The sequence below is a fragment of the Aquarana catesbeiana genome, linkage group LG06 (genome assembly GCF_042186555.1).
Source record: "Aquarana catesbeiana isolate 2022-GZ linkage group LG06, ASM4218655v1, whole genome shotgun sequence".
Classification (NCBI taxonomy): Eukaryota; Metazoa; Chordata; class Amphibia; order Anura; family Ranidae; genus Aquarana; species Aquarana catesbeiana.
In genome coordinates this window covers 394,904,733-394,930,715 of record NC_133329.1, presented here as the reverse complement: position 1 = coordinate 394,930,715, position 25,983 = coordinate 394,904,733, and the positions used below count along the sequence as shown (strand labels likewise).

At 45.5% G+C, this 25,983-nt stretch overlaps 1 protein-coding gene across 1 annotated transcript in view; it reads left to right on the top strand.

Annotated features, from left to right (window-relative positions):
- Positions 1-25,983, top strand: part of LOC141147221 (probable hydrolase PNKD) — a 149,653-nt gene that overhangs the window by 107,607 nt on the left and 16,063 nt on the right. Inside the window, exons 4-6 of the mRNA XM_073634383.1 lie at positions 11,004-11,062; positions 19,039-19,131; positions 22,422-22,585. Of these exons, the coding sequence (XP_073490484.1) occupies positions 11,004-11,062; positions 19,039-19,131; positions 22,422-22,585 (316 nt within the window). The remainder of the gene's footprint in view (positions 1-11,003; positions 11,063-19,038; positions 19,132-22,421; positions 22,586-25,983) is intronic.

The window sequence follows — 25,983 nt, the reverse complement described above, 5'->3', positions numbered from 1 at the left end:
GAAAATTCGTAACTTTGGATAAATTTGTATTCGTTTCATTCAATAACAGCCAAATTTGAAAGGAAATCCCAATACCTATAATTTAATCATTAGTAATAGTTAAGTAGTTATTAGTTCAGATTTTCGTTCTTTTGAATTTTCGTTCTTTTGAATCTTTGTTCTTATTTCCGAATTTTTAGGTTTTCGTTTATTTAGTGCGAATGAAACAAATTTGCACATGTCTAGTGTTGTTTTGCGCACGCGCAGAGAGATCGAGGCAGAATATGATGATTAGATTCTCCCTTCGCGCTTTGCCGGTCGTCGGATAATGCCTCAGACGATCTGCGCATTGTTGACATCACGCTAGCTGATCGGGAGATCAGCTGGAGTGATGTTGTGTACTGCGCATGCGCAGATCGTCGGAGGCATTATCTGACGATCTGCATTATTCGGTAGATCACCGGCAATCGGACTGCTCAAATCGGATGTGCTGCCTTCTTTGCGGTGCCGAATCAATTTGAAAAAGTAGTTCCCGCACTACTTTTTGGTGATTTTTTTTTTTTTTTTTTTTGGTATGACTTGCATAGACATCTGTGCATGAAGCCGTACAGAGGTCTTCCGAGTCGCACTGACATGCAGCTTTGAAATCGTGCGATTTTTTTTTTTTTTCTCCATTGTGAACGAGGTTTTAGAGCAGCGGTTCTCAACCTGGGGGTCGATTGCCGATTTGCCAGGGGGTCGCGAATGACGGACCCGAAGTTACTGTGTTACGCCGGAGTCTGTCCGTCTCGGCCAGCAAGATGTCACTTCCGGGAGAGGAGAAGCAGCACGGAAGTGACGTTCCCTCAGCACCATCTTGGTACTCTCGTCCGCAGTGCGGCTACACTTAGAATTCGGCAAGCAGACATCTTTTTACACCCACTGAAGTCCGCTTGCTGAGGACCAGTCTACCAAGATGGCGGCGTCTTTTCCGGTTAACACAGATGGCTTGCTGATTCTGACGGAACGCCAGTGATTTGGTAAGTCAGAGATAGCATTTTTGTACATCAAACGCCGCCACTGTGCCAAGCAAACGCTGCCACTGTGCCCATCACACCCCGCCACTGTGCCCATCACACGCCGCCACTGTGCCCATCACACACCGCCACTGTGCCCATCAAATGCTGCCACTGTGCCCATCCGCCACTGTGCCCATCACACGCCGCCACTGTGCCCATCACACGCCGCCACTGTGCCCATCACACGCCGCCACTGTGCCCATCACACGCCGCCACTGTGCGCATCACACGCCGCCACTGTGCCTATCAAATGCTGCCACTGTGCCCATCCGCCACTGTGCCCATCACACGCCGCCACTGTGCACATCACACGCCGCCACTGTGCCCATCACACGCCGCCACTGTGCCTATCAAATGCTGCCACTGTGCCCATCACACGCCGCCACTGTGTGCATCACACGCCGCCACTGTGCCTATCAAATGCTGCCACTGTGCCCATCCGCCACTGTGCCCATCACACGCCGCCACTGTGCCGATCAAATGCTGCCACTGTGCCCATCCGCCACTGTGCCCATCACACGCCGCCACTGTGCCCATCAATTTCCACCACTGTGTCCATCAATTTCCACCACTGTGCCCATCACACGCCGCCTCTGTGCCCATCACACGCCGCCACTGTGCCCATCACACACCGCCACTGTGCCCATCACACGCCGCCACTGTGCCCATCAATTTCCGCCACTGTGCCCATCAATTTCCGTCACTGTGCCCATCACATGCCGCCACTGTGCCCATCACACGCCGCCACTGTGCCCATCACACGCCGCCACTGTGCCCATCACACGCCGCCACTGTGCCCATCAAACGCAGCCACTGTGCCAAATCAATGCTCCCACTGTGCCCCACCGCCCGCCGTCTGCCGGCACTTACCCTGTCTCTCGGTGGGGCATTTTATTCATTTGTAACTTATATGTTAAATAAATATTTTGCGCTGTATATTACACATTGTTTGTGTGATTAATCACTACGCTTTAAGATGTTAAATTTGTAGGAATGAAAATACATCCTGCATATCAGATATTTATATTTCGATTCATAACAGTCGCAAAATTATAGCAATGAAATGACCAACGAAAATAATTTTACTGTTAGGGGTCCCCACAACTTGGGAAATTTTATCAAGGGGGTCACGGAAAGGTTGAGAACCTCTGTTTTAGATTAGAGCCTTTGCACAACAGAGCTCTGACTGGGGAGGGAGAAGCAGAACAAAAAGCTATTTTAGGTTTCTTGCACTGGAAGAAGCATGCTGATAGGTGGAGAGAGATATGAGCTCATCCCTGTGCCGTTTCTCATCCAGTTGGGGGATGGTGAATAGAGCTTTAAGTGAAAGTGAAACTGCAGAAAAGTGAGCTTGGATTCCCTCCCTAGCCAGTCCTGTGTGGCAGAGCTGTGTAAATCACAGGTCTGGATGAACAGATATACAGAGAGATACAATACAAGTTTCCATTAGTGTCTGTGTGGACTCACACCCTCTATTTATCCCTGAAAGGAAGACTGGGTGGTGATGGAAGTGCCGGGAGCACACTCGGTTTCAATGGCAATACTGTCATAATATGCTATTATCGGTGCATGCTAATACATTCTGCCATTAACCTGCAGGGAAATCCTTCTTTTTTTTTTTTTTTTTCTTTTTCTACTGCTTTAAGCCTTTTAAAGCCTTTTTAAGCCTCTTTTAAAATGCTAATCATTTTTAAAAAAATGAATGACCTGCTTTATTTTAGACACTCATTACTAGATCTCTGTGCTTCTTTATGCAATGAGGGTAGATCATGGGTCATGGCTGGTGGGAGGGGTCAGCAGAAAACTTCCTGAAAACATCCTTCCCGGCCTCAGTACTCACCCCCCCCTCCCCGGCCTCAGTACTCACCCCCCCCTCCCCGGCCTCAGTACTCACCCCCCCCTCCCCGGCCTCAGTACTCACCCCCCCTCCCCGGCCTCAGTACTCACCCCCCCCTCCCCGGCCTCAGTACTCACCCCCCCCTCCCCGGCCTCAGTACTCACCCCCCCCCTCCCCGGCCTCAGTACTCACCCCCCCCCTCCCCGGCCTCAGTACTCACCCCCCCCCTCCCCGGCCTCAGTACTCACCCCCCCTCCCCGGCCTCAGTACTCACCCCCCCTCCCCGGCCTCAGTACTCACCCCCCCTCCCCGGCCTCAGTAATCACCCCCCCCCTCCCCGGCCTCAGTACTCACCCCCCCCTCCCCGGCCTCAGTACTCACCCCCCCCTCCCCGGCCTCAGTACTCACCCCCCCTCCCCGGCCTCAGTACTCACCCCCCCCCTCCCCGGCCTCAGTACTCACCCCCCCCCCTCCCCGGCCTCAGTACTCACCCCCCCCCTCCCCGGCCTCAGTACTCACCCCCCCTCCCCGGCCTCAGTACTCACCCCCCCTCCCCGGCCTCAGTACTCACCCCCCCTCCCCGGCCTCAGTACTCACCCCCCCCCCTCCCCGGCCTCAGTACTCACCCCCCCCCCTCCCCGGCCTCAGTACTCACCCCCCCCCCTCCCCGGCCTCAGTACTCACCCCCCCCTCCCCGGCCTCAGTACTCACCCCCCCTCCCCGGCCTCAGTACTCACCCCCCCTCCCCGGCCTCAGTACTCACCCCCCCCCTCCCCGGCCTCAGTACTCCTCCCCAGAGCCCTCCAGTACTGATTCAAGCAGTGGGCGGGCTCTTGGGAGGAGTTATGCAAATATCACAGTGGCTTGTTGGGTGGGTGTCGGTCTGGAGGAGGAGTGGGCGTTCCTAGTCAGGCTGTATTTGCATGCAGACCCATCTAGGTAACGCTCACATGCAATGCTGAGCCTCCAATGAAATGCAACAAGTAAAAGGGGTGAGCCAGGGACAGTCAGGCTGGGGAGGAAAGGGCTAGATGATGCCGGATGTCCTCCAGCCAGGAAATGAGGCGGGGCTCTATGTGACTCGCTGCAGCTTCTAATGCACATTGTGAGAAGCTCACAGTGTGCAGTGAAATCAGAGGAAGCCATTTAAGTCCAGGAGAGAGAGGAGCCGGTATGACTGCAAGACTGGAGGGGAGGCCGGGGGGGGGTCAGATGATGATATTGCAGGTCAGGAATTGTCTTCTATGGGTTCAGGAAGTCGGCTCCTGGATGATATTTGGTTATGATTAGAAGAAGGTGCCAAGTAATGAGTCTTGTAACCTGCAGGGCAAAAACAAATTCTTACAGAGGAGGTTGTTGTTCTGTATCCTGTAAATGGAGCGGATCAGCCGTGTAGTGACTTGTACTCCGAGTCTCCGGGCAGAATGACATCGTATCCTATGTACGGCATCGCAGAGTGCATGTTAGTACATAAAAAAAAAAAGTGGCCTATCATTTAGGAAATTATTGTGAACATTTCCTTTTGAATTTTGTATTTGTGTCATAAATATTGTTTTATGAGGCCGTAGATATGTAAGAGAAGCATGCAGCCACCTAGGATCGGATGTAAGGAGGGGTCTCCAAACTTGTCATACATTTGTATATTTTAAAGTGGAACTGCACTGCATCTGAACACTATTTTTTAATCCATTTTTAATAGTCAAAGCAAAATCCCCCCCCGCCAACCATTCATGTCTCCATGCTTTATTTTGTTGAGAAATCACTTTGAACAACACCCCCCTAGTATTTCTGGCCATGGCCATCTTGGGCCAAGGGCAGATGATCCATGTAGCATTTACTTCTTGGAATCCATCTGCCCTTAGCTCGTGCATGCAGGCGAGTGCCTGTGCCCATTGCATCGTCTCCTGAAGACTCATGGGATGTATATTCTTTGCCCAGGCAAGAAACCAGGAAGTTCCCCCCCCCCTTTTGATCCGGGCAGAGTTCCCCCCCCTTTTGATCCGGGCAGAGTTCCCCCCCCCTTTTGATCCGGGCAGAGTTCCCCCCCCCTTTTGATCCGGGCAGAGTTCCCCCCCCCCTTTTGATCCGGGCAGAGTTCCCCCCCCCTTTTTGATCCGGGCAGAGTTCCCCCCCCCTTTGATCCGGGCAGAGTTCCCCCCCCCTTGATCCGGGCAGAGTTCCCCCCCCCCCTTTGATCCGGGCAGAGTTCCCCCCCCCCCTTTGATCCGGGCAGAGTTCCCCCCCCCCTTTGATCCGGGCAGAGTCCCCCCCCCCCCTTTGATCCGGGCAGAGTCCCCCCCCCCCCTTTGATCCGGGCAGAGTCCCCCCCCCCCTTTGATCCGGGCAGAGTTCCCCCCCCCCTTTGATCCGGGCAGAGTTCCCCCCCCCCTTTGATCCGGGCAGAGTTCCCCCCCCCCTTTGATCCGGGCAGAGTTCCCCCCCCCCTTTGATCCGGGCAGAGTTCCCCCCCCCCTTTGATCCGGGCAGAGTTCCCCCCCCCCTTTGATCCGGGCAGAGTTCCCCCCCCCCTTTGATCCGGGCAGAGTTCCCCCCCCCCTTTGATCCGGGCAGAGTTCCCCCCCCCCCCTTTGATCCGGGCAGAGTTCCCCCCCCCCCCTTTGATCCGGGCAGAGTTCCCCCCCCCCCCTTTGATCCGGGCAGAGTTCCCCCCCCCCCCTTTGATCCGGGCAGAGTTCCCCCCCCCCCTTTGATCCGGGCAAAGTTCCCCCCCCCTTTTGATCCAGGCAAAGTTCCCCCCCCCCTTTTGATCCAGGCAGAGTTCCCCCCCTCTTTTGATCCGGGCAGAGTTCCCTCCCTTTTGATCCGGGCAGAGTTCCCCCCTCCCTTTTGATCCAGGCAGAGTCCCCCCCCCCCCATCCAATTTTCTGTTCCTGGCTGATAGGAGTGGCACCCGTTATGGTCTTCTGCTGCTGTAGCCCATTTGCTTCAAGGTTTAATGTGTTGTGCATTCAGAGATGGCATTCTGCATACCTTGGTTGTAACGAGTGGTTATTTGGGTTACTGTTGCCTTTCTATTATATAAAACTAGCCTGCCTCATTCTCCTCTGACATCAACGAGGCATTTTTCCTCCACACAACTGCCGATCACTGGATATTTTCTCTTTTTCTGACCATTCTCTGTAAACCTGAGAGATGGTTGTGCGTGAAAATCCCAGTAGATCAGCAGTTTTTGAAATACTCAGACCAGCCCGTCTGGCACCAACAACCACGCCACGTTCAAAGTCACTTAAATCCCCTTTCTTCCTCATTCTGATGCTCGGTTTGAACTTAAGCAAGTCGTCTTCACCACGTCTAGATGCCTAAACGCATTGATGCTGCCATGTGATTGGCTGATTAGCAATTTGTTTTACCAGGCAATTGAACAGGTGTACCTAATAAAGTGGCTGGTGTGTATGTATGTGTATGTGTATATATATATATATGTATGTATGTATGTATGTGTGTGTGTGTGTGTGTGTGTGTGTGTGTATATATTTGTGTGTATATATATATATATATATATATATATATATATATATATATATATATATATATATATATATATATATATAATATGTGTGTGTGTGTGTGTGTGTGTGTGTGTGTGTGTGTATATGTATATATATATATATATATATATATATATTTGTGCTCCATAAGTTTACATACCCTGGCAGAATTTATGATTGGTCATTTTTCAGAGAATAAGAATGATAACACAAAACTAAAACTTTTCTTTCACTCATGGCTAATGTTTGGCTGAAGCCATTTATGTATTTGTGTGTGTGTATATATATATATATATATATATATATTTTTTTTTTTTTATATATATATATATTATTACAGCACTTCAGCAATAAAGTCATATGTGCTTAATTAACTTCTCCAATTTATGCACACGTATACAAGTTTTATAGGATATTTTATTTTTATGATATCAAATTTGTGTGTCCAAATACATACATATATATTTTAATAAATGTATTGTAAGTTTTGCAGAATTCTCCATCTGTAACAATTTCCTTGAAGTGATTCCCCAGAGCCCCGGTTTGCAATAATTCCACGTCACGTCACGACGCGCCGCGCTGTTGCGGATTCTCGGAATAGTTGGGTGAAAGAGTGATGAAATTTATCCTCTTCTGATCCATAATCTGGATCTCTGTCTTATCCTACGGAGGGGCTCCTTATCGGAGGGAGGAAGTTGGGGACATCTGTAATTGACTCAGACCTGTTCCTGTCCTCTGATCTCCGCAGCGGCGGCCCAGTGACACCCACCCCGGCTCACGGCTGTTATTTTTGGATGGGACTATGGAGAGCCTCTGCCTCCTCTCCCAGCTTTGTACTCTTTATCCTCTCCGTTTAATCAGGATAAACACAGAGCTTGGAGACAGCGGGAGCAGGAAGGGGCCTGCCACTGAGCAGCAGATGAAAGGCAGGCGAAGATGAATGGAGCGGGGGGCCAGGGGCCGCAACCGAGACTGCGATGAAAGAAGACTGAGCGTAAATGCAAAATAAAGACGATTTAATGAATGTCTGGGGGCTTCGCGGAGAAGGTTTAGTAGGAATTAAAGGGAATATTTTAGGTCACTCATTCAGCTGTCGGCAGGCAGTGAAAGGTTGGACTTTTGGCCCAGAGGGTTAGTGAGAGTTGGCACCAGATCCAAGTCTACAGCGACAAAGGTTTAGAAGATTGTAGAACAACCACTATGACGGTTCGGGAGATTACATAATTAGCTTAAAAAATAACATCTATCCATCAAGATAAACAGACAGAACTAGATCGGCACCTATTTCAGCACCACCTGTAACAAGTAGCCCGTTCTGGTTCAGCTGCTCTCCGCTAAGGACCAGAGACATCAAAAACCCTTCTGTTCTTTTGTGTAAGCTGAGGATCTGAGGGTAGTAAAGCAACAGTCTCCCTGGTCAAGCATAGCACAGCCCTTGGTAGTCAGAGGAAGATAGGAAAAATATAGCATGGAGCACAAAGACCAGGAGTGTAGAACCAGTATAGATCCTCCCACCCCAGTACAAATTCCCACTCCCCATACTTAGTACAGCCCCCCCCCCAGTAGAAATCCCTTCCCATCCTTAGTACAGCTTCCCCCAGTATGAATCCCCCCCACCCCCTTTTTAGTACAGCTCCCAAATCCTCGCCTCCTTCCTTCACGGGGCCTACTCCCAGCGGTCTTGTCAAAAAAAACTGCCGTTGTCACTGCTCCTGTCAGCCTTGTAACAGAAGGATGGTGCTCCCATCCCTACAGTAAATCATTGTGCCAAGGGCTTCTGTCCCTCCTGCCCACCCCTTGTTTCAGCCCAACCTATACATACAATATTACTTGCATTTGTCAATCTTCCACGTTTAGCCTATAGGGAAGAAGAGTGGGTGCACATTTTGCAGACGCCTCCTGTGCTGTCACATTGGAAAGAAATAAAGGCAATCCATTATGGTTCTTCAATTTGTCTAGCTTTTAACTTCTTTGGATGCCTCAGTCATCGGTGTCCATCTCTCTGTGCTTTCTAGTCATTGGATTGTCACCTGATCCAGACCAACGACTGGGAAATATCTATAGCGATAAATTCTCAAGTTAGGAGAATGCCTAACATGCAGGGGCGCCGCCCCCCTAATCCATGCACCCGGCCCATAATCTACATGCAGGGCACCAGACGCATGGATTCCAATGGGGGTGTGTTTTAGAGCCTGAGACTCTAATTGGCTTCAAAAAAGGCACTGCGCCCTGAGCCCACCTAGTTGTGTGGCATTGGGTGAATTGTTTGCCGTGCCCCCCCCCCCCCCCAAAAAAAATAAAAAATAAATATAAATATATGTGTGTGTGTGTGTGTGTGTGTGTGTGTGTGTGTGTATGTATGTGTGTGTGTATGTATGTGTGTATATGTATATATATATTAGTGTGTATGTATATGTATGTATGTGTGTATATATGTTTGTGTGTGTGTGTGTATATATATATATGTATATATATATATATATATATATATATATATATATATATATATATATATATAATATAGTGTGTGTATATATATTTGGCACCCCAGAAATTTTTACAGAAAAGTATTGCAGTAACACAGTATTGCAGTATTGCTATACACATGTTTATTCCCTTTGCGTGTATTGGAACAAAACAAATAAAAGGGAGGAAAAAGAGCAAATTGGACATAATGTCACTCAAAACTCCAAAAATGGTCTGGTCAAAATTCTTGGCACCCTTTCAAAATTGTGGATAAATAAGATTGTTTCAAGCATGTGATGCTCCTTTTAAACTCACCTGGGGCAAGTAACAGGTGTGGGCAATATAAAAATCACACCTGAAAGCAGATAAAAAGGAGAGAAGTTCACTTAGTCTTTGCATTGTGTGTCTGTGTGTGCCACACTAAGCATGGACAACAGAAAGAGGAGAGGAGAACTGTCTGAGGACTTGAGAACCAAAATTGTGGAAAAATATCAACAATCTTAAGGTTACAAGTCCATCTCCAGAGTAGAGTTGCCACCTCATCCCTTTAAACCCGAACACATTTTGATTACACAGGTTCTGTGGCTGATTAAGGTGGTAATTAAACTCACTTGGTGCCTTATCTGCACTAAATTAGTCTCAGAACCTGTGTAATTCATATGTGTTCGGGTTTAAAGGAATGAGGTGGCAACCCTACTCCAGAGATCTAGATTTGCCTTTGTCCACAGTGCGCAACATTATCAAGAAGTTTGCAACCCAGTTGGCACTGTAGCTTATCTCTCTGGGCGTGAACGGAAGAGAAAAATTGATGACTGGTTGCAACACAGGATTTTCCGGATGGTGGATGAGCAGCCCCAAACAAGGTCCAAAGAAATTCAAGCTGTCCTGCAGGCTCAGGGAGCATCAGTGTCAGCGCGAACTATCCGTCGACATTTTAATGAAATGAAACGCTATGGCAGGAGACCCAGGGGGACCCCACTGCTGACACAGAGACCTAAAAAAGCTAGACTACAGTTTGCCAAAATGTACTCGAGTAAGCCAAAATCCTTCTGGGAAAACGTCTTGTGGACAGATGAGACCAAGATAGTGCTTTTTGGTAAAGCGCATCATTTTACTGTTTATCAAAAACTGAATGAGGCCTACAAAGAAAAGAACACAGTACCTACAGTGAAATATGGTGGAGGTTCAATGATGTTTTGGGGTTGTTTTGCTGCCTCTGGCACTGGGTGCCTTGAATATGTGCAATGAATATGAGGATTACCAAAGGATTTTGGGCCGCACTGTAGAGCCCAGTGTCAGAAAGCTGGGTTTGTGTCCGAGATCTTGGGTCTTCCAGCAGGACAATGACCCCAAACATACGTCAAAAAGCACCCAGAAATGGATGGCAACAAAGCACCGGAGAGTTTTAAAGTGGCCAGCAATGAGTCCAGATCTAAATCCTATTGAACACCTGTGGAAAGATCTTAAAATTGCTGTTGGGAAAAGGCGCCCTTCCAATAGGAGACCTGGAGCAGTTTGCAAAGGAAGAGTGGTCCAAAATTCTGGGTGAGAGGTGTAAGAAGCTTATTGATGGTTATAGGAAGCGACTGATTTCAGTTATTTTTTCCAAAGGGTGTGCAACCAAATATTAAGTTAAGGGTACCAAGAATTTTGACCAGCCCATTTTTGGAGTTTTGTGTGACATTATGTCCAATTTGCTTTTTTTCCTCCCTTTTTTTGTTTTGTTCCAATACGCACAAAGGGAATAAACATGTGGAAAAATTTCTGGGGTGCCAACAATTTCAACCATGACTGTGTGTGTGTGTGTGTGTGTGTGTGTGTGTGTGTGTGTGTGTGTGTATATATATATATATATATATATATATATATATATATATATATATATATATATATATATATATAATTTTATATATTCCATATCTATTATACCGCCACTGCTAACCTGCATTGGGGTGCACTGTGCTACAAAGAGCATGCACCTTTTTTTAGTGCATTAAGTAGCCCATTCCAATAAATGAGCCCCCTCAACACAGTGCACATTAACTCATGGCCTAACAGTTTGAACCCAAGCCTTTAAGAACTACACAAAATTTTTTTCTAAACCAATTTTTACATAAGACATTCTTAAATAACCTTCATTTTTTTTTTTTCCAGGCATACCTCGATCGAGAAGGTGTCAATCTGGAAGCAATACTTTGTACCCATAAACACTGGTATGTACCATCTGACACCCTTCAATTGATGTATCAATGTTGTAAAATTAAAACTGTAAACCACAGCGAGGTCTTGACAGCCAAATTCCACAGCTGCACTGAACAAAACATCACTATATAGGGAAATTCTTCCTTAAGAGTCAAACTATGCAAGGGTCTTGGCATGGCTCAGGTAAATATTACGTTTTAAACCAGCTAAATACATTCCAAGTGCTTCAAAACAAAAAGTATGCTAATTCTCTTTATAAAGCAGCCACGTCCTGAGTAGAAAAGCCTGTCCAATGCCAGCATGCTGTAGAGAAGGACTTTTGTTCTTTATGTGGAAGCTGTGTTCTCTGTGTAGGGATCGAACAGACCTATTCTGACTCAGACCTATAGTTCTGGAATCAGAGTGTGTGTTAATTGCCGACTTTAGGAGTTCTAGCTCTGACTCGGCAGGGAAAGAGAGGGGAGGGGGTGCTAGTACATGGGGTGGTAATTAGCCATCAGTCAGCCTTCATGAGTAGAGTCATAGATGCTGATGTTCCTAAAGTGCTTCACCTCCATTGCAAGTTTGTGCCCTGGAGGCACCAAAGGGGGCAGAATACACAATATTCTATTGAGGTGCCACTGCTACAGTCCACAGATCTGTTGCCCAGGTTGGGTAACAGATTTAGTGCATGATATGTACTGTATGCCCAACAGTTTATGGACACTTGACCATCACACCCACTGCATGTCCAAAAGTATGAGGACCCCCCTCCAATTCATGAGGTTTAGGTGTGTCCAGTGAATGGTATAGGTAATGCTGCAGAATATAAAGACATTTCAGACAGTGGCAACGGTGGGGGAAATATTCTATTCCACCATAACTCTGCCCTTGCGCACAAAGCTAGCTCCACAAGAACATGGTTTGAGTTTGGTGTGCATGAACTTAAGTGGACTACCCAGATCCCTGACTTCAACCCTAATGAACACCTTAGGGATGACATGAAATAAGCTAGGCCTTCTCAACCATAACCAACATCTACGTAGACATGGTTTGATAGATGTGGGTGGAGGAGCAGGAGTGGCCAGCACCGAGCCCTGACCTCAACCCTGCTGAACACCTGAGGGATGAATTGGAACAAGCCAGGTCTTCTCGACCAACATCTACATAAAGACATTGTTTGAGTGGAGGAACTCAAGTGGCCTTCGTAGCTTCCTGACCTCAATCTTATTGGTTCGTTGGATCATTATGATCACCTTTGAGATGACTTGGACACCAATTTTGAGCCAACATCAGTTCCTGACCTCACAAATATCTTTTGGCTAACTGGGCCCAAAGCCAGCTCCAGGAGCACATGGTTTGATGAGTTTGACCTGTACAGAGGCCTGACCTCAACCCTACTGTGAACACCCTTCAGATGACTAAAACACCTGTTTTTGAGCCAGGTCTTCTCATCCAACTCAACCTCACAAATGTCTTTTGGCTAACTGGGCTCAAAGCCAGCTCCATGAGGACATGGTTTGATGAGTTTGACCTGTACAGAGGCCTGACCTCAACCCTACTGTGAACACCCTTCAGATTACTAAAACACCTGATTTTGAGCCAGGTCTTCTCATCCAACTCAACCTCACAAATGATCTTTTGGCTCAAAATACCATAGATGCACCAAAGTCTTGTGGAGGCTTTATAGCCTCAAGGGTGAGGCCACCTCCATATTAATGGCCATGATTTTGAAATGGGATATCCAAAAAGCTCACTTAGATGTGATGGTCAGTTGTCCCCGTACGTTTTAGCTCCTAGATTAGGGAAAAGGGCTGCTACTGGTGGACAAAATTGCCATGACTTCCACTTTAACATCTTTTACATCTGTACACTCCAGGTGCCGACCTATTTTTACTTTCATCGTCCTATCATCTCTTCCCCTACAGACATTAAATTGTCACTCTGGCCTTTAACTCGATCAAAGACTGCTCCTGCAATTAATGCTAGAGTGGAATCGTGTTCTGTTACTAGCAGGGAAAAATCAATCTCGGCTCTCCACAAAGAGCGAGCGTAGCTGTTTAGGCTGTAATTAATTTTTTTTTTTTTTTTTTTTAACACCTGCCCTTAAGGGCTGAGTGCAAAAACCAGAAAATCCTGTTCTGCTCCATTATGTTGCTTTCTGAATATGTTTTACATTAATGGAGGTAACTACCTAAAACTTTTGTAGGCTCTTGGATGCACGCTGTAACTTTTTATTAGTTTTGTTTTCTTCTGCCTATGCCTTTCAGGCATGTCTGTCTTCCTCCAACAGAGGCACTTTTTTTGTTACTTTGTCCTGGCATAGGGTGCAAAGCTGCTTTCTGGATTCGGCAGAATGCAGAATTGTATACCTGCGCAAAGATAATGACCAGCAAATGATTGATGTTTTAGTTGATTAGCCTTCTCTGGAATTGTAATAGAATTGGATGGACGAGTGTCTTTATTCCACCTTGCCAATTATGTAACTATGTAATCCAGGGCCATCTTTAACGTGGGCCAAAAGGGGCAGCTGCCCTGGGCCCAGTCATTGTTGTGGGGGGGGGCCCAAAGCAGCTGCCTCATGAGCCTGCACTGCCCGCAAATAGTTAATGAGTAGATTTGGCTATCGCTCAGGAGATGAGGGCAGAATTGAATGTTGGGGGCGCTGGTGATTGGTTTGGTGCCAGATCTGCAGCCTGTGTGGTGATTGGCCAGCTCGGTAAGGTAAACCTTGTCCGGGGAGAGTGCCTGTCAGTCCAGGGCGCAGTCACGCCAACCCCTCTCCCTCACCATGTCCAAGAAGCTGCAGACCATGGCCTGCTGAAGAACAACTTTGCCGGAGGGTTTTGCGCTGTGTGCCTGGTGTTCTACTGACATCCTCCGGACACTATCAAGGTGAGATTACCGGGGTGGGGAGAGAGGGCAATGCAGGGGGTCTATGGAGTTAGGGGAGGGGGTCCTATGTAAATAAGGGGGAGGAGGGGGGTCTTGCGTAATGATGGAGGTAGCTTGGGGGAGGGGTCCTGTGTAATAATGGGGGAAGGGTCCTGTGTAATAATCAGGGCAGTATAGGGGAGGGGAGGTCCTTTGTAATGATGGGGGATAGTATGGAGAAGGGGGTCCTGTTTAATGATGGGGGTGGGGGGCACCCAAGATAATGTTTGCCCAGGGTCCAATCAATATTAAAGACTGCCCTGATGTAATCATGTGTTTAATTTAAAGCTGAACTCCGGGGTAAGCATACATTATCTAAATCCATTTCTCGTGTGTTATTCCTTGAACCTCGGTGTGCTTTGTGTATTTTTTCCAGATATGTGCAGTAATCCAGTGTGAGGCTTCCTGTAATAAAGACCGCTCACTGCTGCTCTCTTTCCTTGTGCTGGATGACTGGTCTGGTCTCTGCCCCTTCCTGTAGTTTTCTTCAGACCTGTAGTGGGTGGGGTCTGCTAGGCCCCTCCCACAGTTCTGCTGTCTGCACAGGCTATGTACAACACAGTGATGTCAATGCTACTTCTACAGGGTTATCTCTGGGTTTGTAGTGCACAAAGTGGATTTATATCTTTTGTGGCTACTGAGGAATGTGTTTTAAATAAAGGTGTTTGTGCCCAGAAATTCCGCTTTTAAATGTGTGTTCTTTAACCACTTGCCACCCTTAGGATGTACCCATATGAGCTAGGCTTTCAGTGGTCATACTGGGGTCATGGCTATAGCTGTTTTTTTTTTTTTTTTTTTTTTTAGCCAAGGATGCTGAATAATGTAAAACTGATCTGTGCGGCTATACAACCGCTGGATACATGGGGTGAAAGGTGGCCTTCCGCCTCCTCCCAGGGCTCTCCAGTTCCACCGGCAGAGCCAGTGACTGAAGCTAGCGGTTTAGCCGGCTGACTTCTGTTCCCTAATCATCCTTTATGGTCTATGAAACCGGAAGCAACGAGTATTTTATCATGTTTGGTTTGTTACAAGCCGTTACTGGCTTGTGAATGCATCTGATTAAACTAATCTTGGTTTGATCAGATGGATTTTAAGGGCAGAGGAAAGATCGGATGTCTAGGTAAAGAGGACCTGTCACTGCCTATGCTTTCACAAGGGATGCTGTTTATCCCTTGTGATAGCAATAAGATGAACGTTTATTTTTTTCATTGTAGCTTAAAAATTAAGTTAAAAATAAAATGTAAAGCTCCCCTGCGCCAAGTACCCTCAAACATATATATATATATATATATATATATATATATATATATATATATATATATATAAATATATATATATATAAATATATATATAATATTTTTTAGCAGAGACCCTAGAGAAAAAAATGGTGATTGTTGCAGAATTTTATATCGCACAGTATTTGCGCAGCCATATTTCAAACACAAGATTTGGGGAAAAATACACTTTAATGAATGTTAATGCAAGAAAACACAATAGATAACCCAATTTTGTATAAAGTGAAAGATGATGTTACGTCTAGTAAATAGATGCCTAACATGTCACGCTTTAAAATTGGGCCCACTTGTGGAATGGCGACAGCCTATGGTACTTAAAAAATTTCCATAGGTTACCAGTTTAGAGTTACAGAGGGAGGTCTAGTGCTAGAACGATACCTCACATGTGTGGTTTGAACGCCGTTTACATAGGCGTGCGCGACCTACGTATAAATCCACTTCTGCGTGCGAGCATACGGGGATGGGGCGCTTTAAAGAAAAAAAAGATATATATATATATATATATATATATATATATATATATATATATATATATATATATATATATATATATATATATATATAATTTTATTTTTTTTATTTTTTTTTTTTTGATCACTTTTATTCCTATTACAAGGAATGTAAATTTCCCTTGTAATGGGAATAGGGCATGACAGGTCCTCTTTAAGGAGATCTGGGATCTATGCTGGGGAAAAAAAAAACAATCTTGGGCTTTTCAGCAAAAAATGTCTGTGTTTACATCTGCCGGAGTCGGAAGTGACGCCATGATGTTGCTTCAGGACTCTGAGGGTCATAGAAATGGCCGGGGACCAAATCTCTATGGTGGAACACCATTCATTCTCCGGCTCCCCGATAGCACAGGAGAGACTGGAGAAGAACCGTGGGGGGGGGGGGGGGGGGGCGACAGGCTGTAAGGCCTCCATGTTGTCTGACCCATAGGTGTGTGCAGCCAATAGGGTGTGCACCTCAAACGCATGTGTGTGTGTGTGTAATAAATATAAATATATATATATATATATATATATATATATATATATATATATATATATATATATATATATATATAATATAATATAAAATAATATATTACACACTGACGGTGTCAGTAGGGCACTGGATGGTGTCAGTAGTTTTTATTTGTAGTATTCTAAAAAAAAAAATAGGAGCCCCGTTGGAGGGCTTTGGTAAAATATATCAGGAGCTTAAACAGGGGGAATCTGCTCCACACAGGGTGATTAGGGTGTGCCCTGGCACACCTGGCACACCCTGTGTGCATGCCTATGAGTCTGGCCTGTCTTTTTGCCTGAGGTCAGGACTGATAATTGATTCTCTCTCTGGTGGAAGGTAAAACTGCCAATTAACAAAGCCTTTAATTTCACATCACCTTTAATATGACCACTCATACCACCGATAAGCTCAGGCAGGAGATAAACTTTCTTACAGCCCGACACATCTACTTAGACAGGGAGAGGATACAAGTAAAAAAAAACACGTAGTCCCTAAATGGTAGGGCAAGCCATAGATTATGCAGATTATATGGGTGGAAGGAAAGAAAATTGCTTGATTCTTCCATCAGCACTGTTGTCTCTCGCAGCCCTGTTGTATTCTGCTGGCGGGGAGCCTTCCCTGCTGGCAGAACACAATGATCACTGTTAGCTTCTATAGCTGCCGGCAGTAATTGTGTGCAAAAAACAGGAGGGTTGTCTTGAGGTTGATCGGCTGACAACCAGCCTGCCCATAGATGGATGGAATGACGGCTGTTCCCTGCCGAAAGCAGCGGAGATGCAATGCATCTATGGCCGGCATAAATTGGTTGTAAACCTGAGACATGAAATATGAACACGGTATATCCCTCCATAGTGTGTACTTGTCTCAGTCCAGAGCACTAAGTGTCACTTCTGTCCGCTGTCTCCTACCTCGATCAGCATGAATCACTTCTGACAAGTTTTCCTGACACCAAGAGCTAAAAAGGTGACAGGATGGATCTCCAGCACACAGTGAGATCTAAAATAAAAAATCCAGAAACTGCGCTATAAAAAGGGGAATAACTGTCCAAAAAGACTTTATCTATGGGCATCCAACAGAAGCACAAAGGGTCTTCCAAACACAATAATGTGTACATATAAAATAGGGTAAGGTGCCCGACCACCGTGGCTGTAAATTGCGCTTACCAGACAGCAAGCAGTATGAGCAGATGGCTTACAACCCAGCCAGGGCCTTTTAGATGTAGTGAATACTTCCGCTCCCTCCAGGCTCAGATCTCCGTTCCCTCAGTATATATACCAAAAAAGAGAAAACAAGAGAACTGGCCATAGTGTAGTATGTCTAAGTTTCAAATATAGACACTTAAGTTGCAGCAAACACCCTGATGTGCACGTAAACTCAAAGTGATAGCCCGACCACCGTAGTTGTAGAGTGTGCTTACCAACTCACAAGCTTTACAGGCAGATGGCTGGTGACTCAACCTGGGATCTTAACAGATGATGATGGGAAGTAAGGATATTCACTCACTACAGCCAGGAGATCCATTTCCTCAGTGTGATCTGCTGTTGCTGTGGAGGTTCTATTGCTGCTAGTGGGGATTGGGGGATCAATTTGTTGCTGGGGGGATCTATTGTTGCTGGGGGGATCTGCTGTGAGGGGGGTGGGTCTATTGTTGTGGTGGTGGGGATCTATTGTTGCTGTGAGGGGGTGGGTCTCAAGTTTTCCTGACACCAAGAGAAAAAGATGACAGGGGAGGGAGCTCCAGCACACAGCCTGTGGTTTACAGCCTCAGCTATGTTCCTGTGTGTTGTGTGAAGAGGGGTATGTTCCTTTCTTCCAATCAGCTCTCAGAGCTCTCCTCACTGAGCTCTGCAGATTGTAACTTCAGCTCTCCGCTCCCTGCTTTCTGACAGCTCAGACAAGCTTTATAAATTCTGCACTTTGAACAGCTGCAGAGAAGACTGCAGATAAACGGGTACAACTTATGTAGGAGGATTTGTTTCATCTGTGTATCTCCTGAGGCCAGTCACTTCACTGGGTATATGTAAGGCCCCTTTCACACTTGGGCAACTTGTCCTGCAACTTGGGACTGCAAAGTCACAGGACAAGTCGGTGCCCATGTTTTCCAATGAGTACCATTCATATCTGTGCGACTTCAAGTCTCAGCAACTTCAGAGTAGTCCCTGCACTACTTTGGTCTGACTTTGATGCAGTTTGAGGTCCATAGACCTCAACATTACACAGGCATTGTTTAAAGTCACGGGACTTTCAGGTCGTACAAGTGTGAAAGAGCACTAAGGGTTTACAACCACTAAGGCTCCATTCACACTTTGTGCGACTTGTCATGCAACTTTAGTCGTTTTCCATTGATAACCATTCATATATGCGCAACTTCAAAGCAGTTCATGCACTACTTTGGTCCGACTTCCATGCAACTTGAGGGCCATAGACTTCAATGTTAACCCTCAGAAGTTGCATGAAAGTCGTACCTGAATGTTATACAATCCAACAGTTGTCCATTATCACTGGTCAAAGCCAAAGTCGGATCCAAGTTGCACCCATCCCAAGTTGCATAAAAGTTGCACTCCAAAGTCGGTGTAACTTAGGAGTCATACCAGTGTGAATGGAGCCTTAAAGTCTGCTTTTAACATTTTTAGAGGGGAGAATTGTGACTGGTTCTCTTTAGGGGTAAAACCTTTTATTTGTGTACATATTCAGGTTATAAGATTACAGCAGTTGTAGAATCGCTTTAACACTTTTGTGATATTGCTTACAGTCATTTATTCTCTCCTCTGCAGGGATCATAGTGGAGGTAATAAAGCTCTGAAGAAACATTACAAGTCATGCCGGGTGTACGGGAGCGCCTGCGATGATATCCCAGAACTGACACAGTACGTGAATCCTGAGGACGGGGGGGATGTAGTGGACCATGTTGATTTTACCAAACCGTTAGCTTAAAAGTCATAAAAATATAATAATTGTATTATTTCTTCTCTGAAATTTAAATGGCACATCGATATCATTATGTATTCCTTCTATTGTAGCCATTGTATGCTAAAGGGAAACTCCAGACCAACCTAAAAACCCACTAAACCCTAATAAGCTGTGAATTCATTAAAAATGTTATAAGTTTTCTAGTGTTACCTGAAATCGAGGCTTATATTAGACATGTGCAATTCCTTTAGTTCCAAATTCGTTTTTTGACAAATTCATTAATTACGAAAATTCCGAATTTACGAAACTTTCAAATTTCCGAAAATTTGGAATTTCGGAAATTGGAACATTTCGGAAATTGGAACATTTCGAAGTAAATTTCGGCAGTTCGAAGTTTTTATTTCGGCAGTTCGAAGTTTTTATTTCGGCAGTTCGAAGTTTTTATTTCGGCAGTTCGAAGTTTTTATTTTTGGCGGTTCGAAGTTTTTATTTCGGCAGTTCGAAGTTTTTATTTTTGGCGGTTCGAAGTTTTTATTTCGGCAGTTCGAAATTTGAAAATCCAAGCGTAAGAATGAAAGTTCAAAAGAATGAAAATCTGAAAATTCGAAAATCTGAAATAAATAACTAACTAATTTCCTTTCAAATTTCGCTGTTAGTGAAGGTAACGAATACGAATTTATCCGAATTTACGAATCTCGAATAACGAATGCCGTATCGAAAAGAATGAAACGTAATGATCTAATAATAATGAGTAATGATAATAATAAAACGTTTTTTATTATTTATTATTAATTTGTTCCATTCCATTTGTTTAGATGTGGCATTCGTTATTTCGGATGATTCGTAACTAAAGATAAATTTGTATTCGTTACGTTCACAAACAGCCAAATTTGAAAGGAATTTCCAATAACTATAATTTAATAGTTGGTTATTATTTCGAATTTTACTGATTTTTCTTTTTTTTTTTCAGATTTTCGGATTTTCGAATTTCCGGAAAAAGCAAAAAAACGAATGAAACGAATTTTTTTTTTTTGTCAGTGCACATGTCTAGCTTATATAATCTTTTCCAAATCTTCTGTGTAGCAGATGCTTATTTGAGATCCAGTGATCCAAAACCAACTTTTTTTTTTTTTGGAAGCAGCTCTCCGACAATAGGGGCCAACAAGGGACCCCCAGGGAAGCTGGGAGGATGAGAGTGCCACAACAGTTGGATATGTAAAGGGTTTTATTTAACACAATCCAATATTAGAAATCCAAAGCGTTTCAGGAGCTCAGAACTCCTTCATCTGGGCTTGACAGCATGCTGTGTGCTGGACTGCAATTCTAGAGAGAGAAGGGACAGCATAATGATCAGGCACCATTGCAACAGTGGCTCCTGACCATTGAGCTATTGACATATAAGCACTGATGAAAGGATTGTCTTGAGAACCAGAAACTTGTTGGATTTCTACTTTTGCATCGTTCTAAATAAGATCCTATACTGGACCTATCCAGCAGCTGTGGGGCTCTCATCCTTCCAGTATTCTACACCAGGGGTCTGCAAACTATTCAGTATAAGGACTACACATATATTGGTCAAATATTTGCAGGCCGGAAAAAAATTCTTATTGGAGGCCCCCCCTTATGTTGGGGCCCTATTGGAGTCCTCCCATACATCACGTTGCCAATCCGGGTCCCCCTTGCATCTGTCCCCTCCCCCCCCAACAATCCAGGATCCCCCCTTACAATCCAGGGTCCCCCCTTACATCTTTATCAGGGTCCCCCCTTACAATCCAGGGTCTCTCCTTACAGCCGTGTCAACATCAGGGTACCCCCTTACAATCTGGGGTCCCCACTTACACCCGGGTCCCCTTCAGGGTCCCCCTCAGGGTTCTCCACTTACAATCAAGGTCTCCACTTACAATCAGGGTCCCCCCCTCTCCAATTAGGGCTTCCCTTACAATCAGGGTCCACATCATGGTCTCCCCTTGTATCTGTGTCCCCATTAAGGATCCCCCTTACAATCTGGGGTCCCTACTTACACCCGGGTCCACTTTAGGGTCCCCCTTGCAATCGGGGTCCCCATTTGTGTTCTCACGTACAATCAAGGTCTCCACGTACATTCAGGGACCCCCCTTCCAATTAGGGCTTCTCTTACAATCGGGGTCCACATCATGGTTCCCCTTTGAATCTGTGTCCCCATTAAGGTCCCCCCTTACAATCCAGGATCCCCTTAAATCTAAGGTCCACATCAGGGTCCCCCCCTTACAATCGAGGGTCACCCTTACATCTTTATCCCCATTAGGGTCCCCCCTTACAATCCAGGATCCCCTTAAATCTAAGGTCCACATCAGGGTCCCCCCCTTACAATCCAGGGTCACCCTTACATCTTTATCCCCATTAGGGTCCCCCCTTACAATCCAGGATCCCCCTTAAATCTAAAGTCCCCATCAGGGTCCCCCCCTTACAATCCAGGGTACTCCTTACATCTTTGTCCCCATCAGGGTCACCCCTTACAATCCAGGGTCCCTGTCAGCCCCCCTCCCCTTACAATCCAGGATCCCCCCTTACATTCTGGATCCCCAAGGGTCCTCACACCGGGGTCCCCCTTAAAATCAGGGTCCCCACTTACACCCAGATCCCCTTTAGGGTCCCCACTTACAATCTGGGTCCCCATCTGGGTTTCCCCTTACAATCTGCGTCCCCATCTGGGTTTCCCCTTACAATCTGGGTCCCCATCTGGGTTTCCCCTTACAATCTGGGTCCCCAGCTGGGTTTCCCCTTACAATTTAGGGTGCCCCCCCCTTTACATCGGGGTCCCCATCAGACCTTTAATCCTCAGTCAGTGCACATTGATACACAACTGACCCTAGCTAGGGGCCAGATAAAATCTTGTAGCGGGTCGGATGTCATCATTTGGAGACCCCCGCTCTACACAATCCTCTGCGTGGCAGAAATCACACTTGAGAGAGTTCTGCAATGGATATCCGCCTGCTTCTTTTGCATTGCAAAAACCTGTCGTACAATCATATTTCAGGCACTGGGAGCCAGAGGAGGGAAGTATTGTAGAGATGACTATCGGTGAGGGCTTGGGAACTATTGGGCAGATCATATTCTAAAGAAGATTTGGCATGATTAGCAGTTTGGTATTGTCTGGGTGGTCTGTGTGTGTGTTGGGGGGTATAATTTGACCAGATTTTGGATTATCTCCAGAATAACGAAATAACTGCGCATTTTAATTAATGACATTTTTTTTTCCTTCCTCCAGTGCACTAGCTGACCGAGAACTGCTCACCGTCGGGCGCCTGCAGTTTCAGGCCTATTTCACGCCTGGTCATACGGTGGGTCACATGATCTACGTGCTGGATGGCAAGTCTGGGGACGGGCCGGACTGCCTGTTCTCGGGGGACCTCCTCTTCCTCGCCGGCTGCGGTAAGCCAGAGAAGGTGCCATTTGGTGTCCTTCGTAAATGACAACCCAAAAATTCCAAAAAGTATATAAAGTGCAAAAAAGGGATAGAATAGGGTGACAACCAAAAAGAAAAATTGTATATGAGATTGATCATCTGTTTTAACGGTCATTGTTCATTAAAAGCAACTGAACTGCTGGAATCTGAGCAAGATGTCTGCTACAGAGACACAGTCAGTCTTTGTTCCAGGTGTTTGGATTAGCAGAACCTAACAAAAAATCTAATATACACTATATTGTCAAAAGTATTGGGACACCTGCCTTTACATGAATTTTAATGGCATCCCAGTCTTAGTCTGTAGGGTTCAATATTGAGTTGGCCCACCCTTTGCAGCTATAACAGCTTCAACTCTTCTGGGTAGGCCGTCCACAAGGTTTAGGAGTGTGTCTATGAGAATGTCTGACCATTCTTCCAGAAGTGCGTTTGTGAGGTCAGGCGCTGATGTTGGATGAGAAGGCCTGGCTCACAGTCTCCATTCTAATTCCTCCCAAAGGTGTTCTATGGAGTTGAGGTCAGGACTCTGTGCAGGCCAGTCAAGTTTCCTCCACCCCAACCTCACTCATCCATCTCTTCATGGACCTTGCTTTGTGCACTGGTGCGCAGTCATGTTGGAACAGGAAAGGGCCATCCCCAAACTGTTCCCACAAAGTTGGGAGCATGAAATTGTTCAAAATGTCTTGGTATGCTGAACCTTAAGAATTCCCTTCACTGGAACTAAGGGGCCAAGCCCAACCCCTGAAAAACAACCCCACACCATAATCCCCCCTCCACCAAATGATTTGAACCAGTGCACAAAGCAAGGTCCATAAAGACATGGATGAGCGAGTTTGGGGTGGAGGAACTTGACTGGCCTGCACAGAGTCCTGACCTCAACCCGATAGAACACCTCTGGGATGAATTAGAGCGGAGACTGTAAGCCAGGCCTTCTCATCCAACATCAGTGCCCGACCTTACAATGCGCTTCTGGAAGAATGGTCAAACATTCCCATAGACACACTCCTAAACCTTGTGGACGGCCTTCCCAGAGGAGTTGACGCTGTTATAGCTGCAAAGGGTGGGCCAACTCAATATTGAACCCTACGGACTAAGACTGGGATGCTATTAAAGTTCATGTGCGTGTAAAGTCAGGTGTCCCAATACTTTTGACAATATAGTGTATCTTTTAAGAGAAGGCAGCCTGCTGTCAATCCCCTGCGATCCATGCTGTCAGGAAATGTCAGAAATAACGATTTTTTTTACCCCTCATTAGAGATAACGCTGATTGCATAAACACCGCCGTCCCTCCATGATCTGGCTCTCATTTCCTCTGCACAGTGACTTGGACGGGCTCCAGTCTTCTGCTTTATTCTGCTGCCTCTAAGAGGACCGTTCTGGGCAGCCAGCGGCAGAATGCATCTCATTATAACGGAATTCTGCTGCGATGGCTTTGTAATAGAGCTGGGAGGAATAATTAAGAATGCTTAATGTTCCAACACAGAGGAATTGATGCCATTGATGTCCTCCTTCTGAAAAATGCCAGTTGCCTGGCTATTGGTCATATTTCAGGCTTCAGGTTTTCCTCCCCTTGAGGCCCCTGACAGACCTATTCTCTATTACATTTTTGTTCTTTAACGTTTTTAGACAGTCTTGTTGGGTTCTTTTCTTCACCAGTCTTCTACCAGAAGAAGGCACTTCTGGATGACACAGATCACATTGGCATAGCTCTCTGCATACTTACGCTGTGAGAGCAGGGTGCCACGCTCAGGGGGCGGGGCCATGACTACCTGCAGTCATTCCTGGTTGAGGGGCGCTGGGTGTCTTTCACCCTGGAAGAATGAGGACATCTAGTGGTGAAAAAGAGATACTACATCTTCATACTTAGTCTGGCTCACTGATTTCAAGAGGGCAAGCAGGACAACCCAGCAAGTGACAGCTTCCTTTTGTCCCATACTTATCCTATAAAGATTCCTAAAGTTGAACTCCTCCCCCTTTATTTATATATATATATATATATATATATATACACACACACACAGTGGGGAAAATAATGATTTCATCCCCTACCAACCAACAATAATTCTGGCTCCCACAGAACTATATATATATATGATTTTATCATTATTATTTCTGAAATCCAAAGAACAAAGAGTTCTAGTTTGGATTAATTGTAACAACATAAGACTTTCGGCTCCAGCAGTGAAATAAGAAAGGGACATTTTCAAACATTAAAATAAAACCTTCACCACCACTCGCTGTTCTTTTCTACATTCCGCTGCTGCCTTTTTTTTTTTCTTCTAATTTCCCCCCACCCCCACCCTTCTCGGAGTCCTTCTTTAATAATTCCTGTGCGGAGAGGAAACCTTTATCTAACATTCTGAAATATTTTAATGGGACGCGTCTTTTCTGCTGGGTGTCTGATAACACCCCGGGGCAGTTTAATAAAATCCTGACTATGAGTTATTGGAAGGGTGCGCTAGAGAAGCCCCTCCAAGTTCTTCTTTTCCCGCGGTTGCCATGGAGGCGGCTGAGGTTTTCCCGCTGTGCGCTGACCCAGCTTATTGTCAGATGAGAAGAATGGGTTTGAAAACCTCCATGCTGCTTGTGAATGACTCTCCACATTCTTTATATTCCTCAGACAGAAGTATGTCGTCTGAAACTAGCTTTCAAGTTGCCCATGTGTTTTTGTTTTTTTGTTTTTTTTTCAATCTAAGAAATATTGTGGGAGTTTTTGGTAAACAATTTTTAACAATGAAGCACTTTTCACCTATAATGTTAAGTGATAGAACTTCCAGCATTTCCTTGTCCTTTGTACCTAAAATCTTTGTCTGACTGGTTTGCCCTCTTATGAGAACTAAATCGCACGTGTTTTCTGTACTTGGAAGTATTGTATGAATTTTTATCTCTGGTATCGCATAAGTATTCTATGTAGGCGCAATTCTTCTGTAAATATAGGAAAACTCATGGTTTTGGATTTTTTTTTTTAATGATATTTATTTTGAATTATTAACCAGAGAGATATAAAGAGAGCAAGAGAGGATGAGGGCAATATTTCTTTCTATTTCTGTACCTCATGCTATGTGTTAAATTTCTCATTCTCCTTTTTTTTTTTATTTCTATTTAATTTATTTTTTTGTTATTCCTTTTCTGTTTTTCTTTCTCGCACTTTCTCTCGCGCTTTCTCACACTTTCTCTCGCGCTCTTTCTTTTTCGTGCGCCCTTTCTCTTTCTTTCTCGCTCACTCTTTCTCTTTCTTTCTCGCTCGCTCTTTCTCTTTCTTTCTCGCGCGCTCTTTCTCTTTCTTTCTTGCGCGCTCTTTCTCTTTCTTTCTCGCGCGCTCTTTCTCTTTCTTTCTTGCGCGCTCTTTCTTGCGCTCTCCCTCTCT